Here is a 5,859-nt window from a genome sequence, read left to right as displayed (position 1 = left end):
CCGGATACATTGAGCATGTCATCCACACGCCCTGTCACCCACAGGTACCCGTCCTCATCCCGTCGCGCACCTGACAAGGAGAGAGAATAGAATAGAATATTGGAGAAAATAGAATACTTAAGTACTAGAAAGTAATAAATCCGAGTTATTTGTGGTGAAGCTGAAGTTATTTTTAATTAGATTCATAAAAATTTTTTTTTTTTTTTTTTTTTTTTTTTTTTCTTCTCACGAGACCAAAACTCTTAACGGTTGGTCCAATTTTGATGAGATTTGCTACACATAATCAATATACAACGGAAATTGGCTCATTAAATTTTTGGCCCTATGGGCATTAAGGGGGCCCTGTACAGGCTCTTTTTATGAGCGAGTCCTACAGATTATATTAATCCATTAGTTTGGTAAAGAAAGGACGGAGATTCAAGTTCTAGTCGTCCAGTCCCTCCGCTCCTTGAACATTCCCCTTCCACTCCTTAAACATTCTCCTTCCACTCCTTAAACATTCCCCTTCACTCCTTAAACATTCCCCTTCCACTCCTTAAACATTCCCCTTCACTCCTTAAACATTCCCCTCTACTCCTTAAACATTCCCCTCGGGTCGGTTCTGGAACAGTTCATCGACTACATCTTCATCGGCCAGCGTACTCTTGTCTCCTACCTCGCGGTCATTGACCGCTACCTTGCGTAGAACGCGTCGCATGATCTTGCCGCTGCGTGTCTTGGGGAGACGCGGGGCGTGTTGAATCACGTCCGGCATGGCGAACGGGCCGATCTTCTCCCGCACTGGAAACCGAGGAGGAGGAAAATATTAACGTGGTGCCAAAAGGGTTAAAAACATTAATTCCTGACTGTAACAAGTTGGGTAAGTAATCCTGTATGAACTTTTTCAAGTCAACTTTTGAATATCAACCCTTTAGCCGGTGGATTAATCATGGGCATGATACACCCTAGGAATGTATCACACATAGCTGACTCGAAACCCACAGTATACGGACAAATGAAACGTCACCTTTGGCGTAACTAAAAGGTTGAATGTATGAACTCTTCTCATCTTAACTCCTGCCCCGCCTTGGAAGCCAACAATGACATTGTAGAGAAATACTGGGATGCAAGGGGAAAAATGGCCTACTGGTCAAAAATTTCCGACATTTGTAAACAACATCATGCAAAGAAATACCTTACCTTGCTGTTTCAACTGTTTGACCAGCTCCTGGTTAAAGGTGGCGCCTCCGGCCGGCGTAATGAAACAGTAGAGACATTCTCCCTTCACGGGATGTGGCCTGGATACCACCGCGGCCTCCGACACATCAGGATGAGAGGCCAGACATGCTTCCACCTCAGCTGTGCTCATCAGATGGTGGTGGTAAGGCAGAGCTGTGAGATAGCACTGGATATGTGTGACTACGAGAATAGCGTTGAGTTACAGTATGCTGATACACTGTGCAAAGTGTAGATTTTGCTTTACCAGTATTGCATTTTTAGCCTTACAACTTTTTACTTTCTATTACTACAGTTACTACAGTATAGCGAGCTATACTAGTAATGAAAGTATTGCAATCAGTCCAAATTTTTTAAAGAAAAGATTATGCCTCGGCAACTGCTTTGCATTACTTCAAGCCTTAACAACATGTTAGTGTAACCTCCCTGAATGTTCTATAATCTTAAGGAGGCCCATATTTGTATACTTATTATCTTACATATTAATAATATTCATATGATACCTACCCAAGTATATTTTATTGTTAAAACTAGCATCTTGAATAAATCAGTTACAATGGATCACTGAAGTTAAGCAAAGTTGGGCATGGATGTCATGAGGATAGGTGACCATCTCACAAGCCCCCCTCAGGCTGGTGGAAGTTAATGTGAGGAGACTTGTAATGTGTCACCAAATGGAGGGAGGGTAAACATCTTGTTACTAAAAACCTTAGCAGTTGAACAGTAACTCCCGAAGAAGTAGACTGTCATCAGATGGCCGGATACATTGAGCATGTCATCCACACGCCCTGTCACCCACAGGTACCCGTCCTCATCCCGTCGCGCACCTGACAAGAAGAGAGAATAGAATAGAATAGAATATTGGAGAAAATAGAATACTTAAGTACTAGAAAGTAATAAATCCGAGTTATTTGTGGTGAAGCTGAAGTTATTGTGACCATGAAGTAACTACTCAAGAAAAGCAAAATTTCATTAGGAAATTTCCTTTCTTTAGACTTGAGAACATTTGCGTCAATTTTCGTTGCACTAAATCGAACTAGGTTTGAGCGTTTGAGACTTATCGCGCAACAAACAGACGGATAAATTAACAGTAAGATAGTCACTCTCGAAACCTTGGAACGCACTTCGTTCGATCTTACCTGAGCGCGAACCTTGCTCGTGTTCTGAAATTTCAAACTCTTCATAGCGCGCCTCCCTACCAGGGTCGGATTCATGGACAGGGTCAAGTTGAGATCATCGCCCAGGCGCGGCTCCAGGATTGAGATCTGGGGTACGGTCACTTGGCCTAGGACGGTGAACGAGAAACGTTCCATCCCTGGTCGGGCTGGTAAGGTGATGTCTACTGTACCCTTGTAGTCCTGAGGATGAAGAGGAGGTCTATGAAAAAAGGGCCATTTTTTTTTCCTTTGTAATTAAGAGGGTTAATAAAAGGAACTGTAACAACGGAGGTTTTATCGTCCTGAAATCGAGAGAGGAGGACAGGATCAGGATAGGAAAATGGCAACCGAGAATAAAAAAGTTTGCCCTGGGCGGGAATCGACATAGCTCTTTCAAGGCAGGTGCGCTACCTTGCAAGCTAACAGGCCAGATCTAATACCACCTTTATCAATACTTACCCTATACATATACTTGGTTTTTATTTATCTTAAGCAATTTTTTTACAAATATAATTGTTAATCTGTTCCAAAAACCTTGTTTGCAGACTACTGGCACAAGCACAAGCTCTGCTTATACGGATGGGTATACCATTTATAAAAAAAAATGTATGTTCTGAGTTTTTTTTATCGATCAAAAATAAATGGAAACTTGTTAATAATAATAATACTGAAAGCAAAGGGTCTTTTCAGTCTCATTCCGGGAATTTTTGAGTTTACCTCAATACTGGCAGGTTTGAATGTGAGCTGTACTTTCCGATGGCTATGTGGTGCTATAGTAAACTCTTTAGCATCTACATCAAACACATCTTCTTGTTTGATTGGGTTTGGATTGTCCACGCTTTGTTTTTCCTTACGACGAGCACTGCTCTTTGTGATATTCTTGGCATAGGCTGGGGAGGAGAAGGAGGAGGCGAGGGAGGAGAAAATAATAAATAATAATAATAAATAAATGCAGTTCCTTTGTGTTATTATGTCACAACTTTGGTGCTCACTGCAACATTGTAGGATTTTCCCAATATCTCAAGAAGCCTAAAATCCAATGTTTACCTACCATGCTGGCACCGGTCGCTATGCGCATTTATATGTCATAGCTACACATTTTCCTCACGAGGTTGAGTGGGCCCCGCAACAGCCAGTCACGGAATCAATCATTTGCATGATAAAAATTTCTTGACTCCGCCGGGAATCGAACCCGGGTCTCCCGCGTGCAAGGCGAGCGCAGTGACCACTACGCCATGGGAGCTGACACTACGCCATGGGAGGGAGGAGAAAAAGAAGAAAGGAGATAACAAAAGATCAGTTTCACATTCACAAGAAGACAAGAACGATTTATCATTGAATCTGATCGTCAGAATAATCACAGAATCTGGACGTGTAGGAATACCCAAGCTTTTTTTACTTTCCTTATCCTATAGGAAGGAAAGTAATGTAATCGGGTCAAATTTTCGATGGTCAGTTTTTAGTGCCAAAACACGTTTTGAGAACCCTGGAGCCTAAATACAAAGTTTCAGCCATTGGTCCGTGTGTGTGTCTGTCTGTCTGTGTGTCTGTCTGTCTGTCTGTCTGTCTGTCTGTCTGTCTGTAAACAAAATATCTCGAGAACGGTAAGAGCTAGAGACTTGAAATTTGGCATGTAGATGACAAATGTGACAAGGATGCGACACGAAACTTTTGGTTAAGATCGGTGCAATGCAATCGGGTCAAATTTTCGATGGTCAGTTTTTAGTGCCAAAACACGTTTTGAGGTCCCTGGAGCCTAAATACAAAGTTTCAGCCATTGGACCGTGTGTGTGTCTGTCTGTCTGTAAACAAAATATCTCGAGAACGGTAAGAGCTAGAGACTTGAAATTTGGCATGTAGATGACAAATGTGACAAGGATGCGACACAAAACTTTTGGTTAAGATCGGTGCAATGCTTGGCGGCATTTTGCCGCTTTTTGGCGGTTTCCGGTGTAATTTAACAATATCTCGGGAACGGTACAAGCTAGAGACTTGAAATTTGGTATGTAGTTCACAAATATGACAAGGATGCAACACAAAACGTTTGGTTGAGATGATTGCTGCGCTTGGCGGTATTTTGACCGCTTTTGGACAGATTTCGACCGATTTTAGCGGTTTTCAGCTATAGCGACAAAACGGTGAGAGATATTGTAAAAGTTAGGGTAAAAGAACACTCAAATGAGCATCATTCAATAGGATAAGGAAAGTCGTGTGATGTTCACACCAGATTTTTTATTCTATAAAAAAGCTTAAACTCTATTGATTTCTACTTATAGCAGTGAACCTTATTAAAGGCCAACGTATGATATGTATAGGAAAAAAGAAGCATTTTGTTAAAAACTAACAACAGCGAGCAGATTTGAGACAGACTACTCGTTGAAAGAAATTACCTATATTGTAAAATTATCTTCTACCTAAGCAGGGCTTTAGCTCTCTCTCTTCCTTCCTGTCCTCATCCTCTTTCGGTCCGGCAAGGCTCCTTGCTTGAAATAGGGTCGTCCTATTTTAGGCTGGGGCCCGCCCCTTAAGCTTGGCGGCGCCGGATCGCGATTGTTCCGGTCCTGCGGTGAGATAGTTGATTTTCGATTGGAATCCGACCGAGCTATGTCCTAATGAATGGCAGTTTTGAACAAAACGGTCAGTCTTGTAAATTACAAAATGTGGGAAAACCGCGTGGTGCAAATTCATAAAAAGTAGGCGGAGCCAAAGGTCACCGCCCTCCTTCTAGCAGGCAAGCCGGGTGCGGCCCTGCACTAAGTTGTGCGGGGCCGCAGAGGGGTTTTCTGTGGCGTCGCCGTTCTAGTACCGCTGCGCCAAGATGCGTTCCATCGGCCGAGTTACTGGCGCTTCCATCCTCTGTTCCTCATGCGACCGGCTCTTCTACATCAGCCTACTTGGACAAGGTCTTTGGCTGGGCTCCCCTTTACAAATTTCCTCATTTCTCCTTACAAATTCCTCACTTTCCCCTTAACAAATTCCTCACCTTCCCCTTACAAATTCCTCACTTCCCTTACAAATTCCTCACCTTCCTCTCTTACCAAAAATTTCCTCACCTTTCCCTTACAACAGTTCCTCGCCTCCCTGACCCTGCTGATCTTGAACTTAGAGGCAGGAAAGAAATGGTTTTGATTACCTAATTATATATAGACATCCTTGAGCGAGTATTTTTTCTCGGACAATGGTCCCCGGCGCGGAATTACGGTATCCCGGTTTTTAAATTACTCCGGTAAAGGGCAACATATAACTAATACACATCGTCGTTGTAGAGTAGTTTTAACCTGGTTGGCAATTCTCAAAAACCAAGAGCACTCTTCTTTTTTTTTTTTTTTTTTTTTTTTTTGTGAGTAATAAATGATGATTCCAACACTCACTTTTTATAACAAGTGAAAAACAATAGATGGATAAAGTACTTTAGTGTTATGAACTAAAAATATCGAGATTATTAAAGTAACTAATGTATAAGGTACTATATTAATACTAAAATATT

The 5,859-nt window shown here is 42.1% G+C and overlaps 1 protein-coding gene across 1 annotated transcript in view; it reads right to left on the bottom strand.

Annotated features, from left to right (window-relative positions):
- Nucleotides 1-222: 222 nt before the first annotated feature.
- The window catches only part of LOC103521999 (acetyl-coenzyme A synthetase-like), a 9,667-nt gene continuing 4,030 nt past the window's right edge, over nt 223-5,859 (bottom strand). The window contains exons 2-7 of the mRNA XM_026832413.1: nt 3,090-3,262; nt 2,355-2,573; nt 2,154-2,163; nt 1,973-2,042; nt 1,180-1,355; nt 223-780 (exon numbers count right to left, since the gene is read on the bottom strand). Coding sequence (XP_026688214.1) covers nt 578-780; nt 1,180-1,355; nt 1,973-2,042; nt 2,154-2,163; nt 2,355-2,573; nt 3,090-3,262 — 851 coding nt within the window. The 3' untranslated portion in view covers nt 223-577. The remainder of the gene's footprint in view (nt 781-1,179; nt 1,356-1,972; nt 2,043-2,153; nt 2,164-2,354; nt 2,574-3,089; nt 3,263-5,859) is intronic.

This window comes from Diaphorina citri, unplaced genomic scaffold (genome assembly GCF_000475195.1).
Source record: "Diaphorina citri unplaced genomic scaffold, Diaci psyllid genome assembly version 1.1 scaffold6527, whole genome shotgun sequence".
In the NCBI taxonomy this organism is placed as follows: Eukaryota; Metazoa; Arthropoda; class Insecta; order Hemiptera; family Psyllidae; genus Diaphorina; species Diaphorina citri.
Note: the sequence above shows the minus strand (reverse complement) of the source record. Positions and strands in the feature narration are given on the sequence as shown.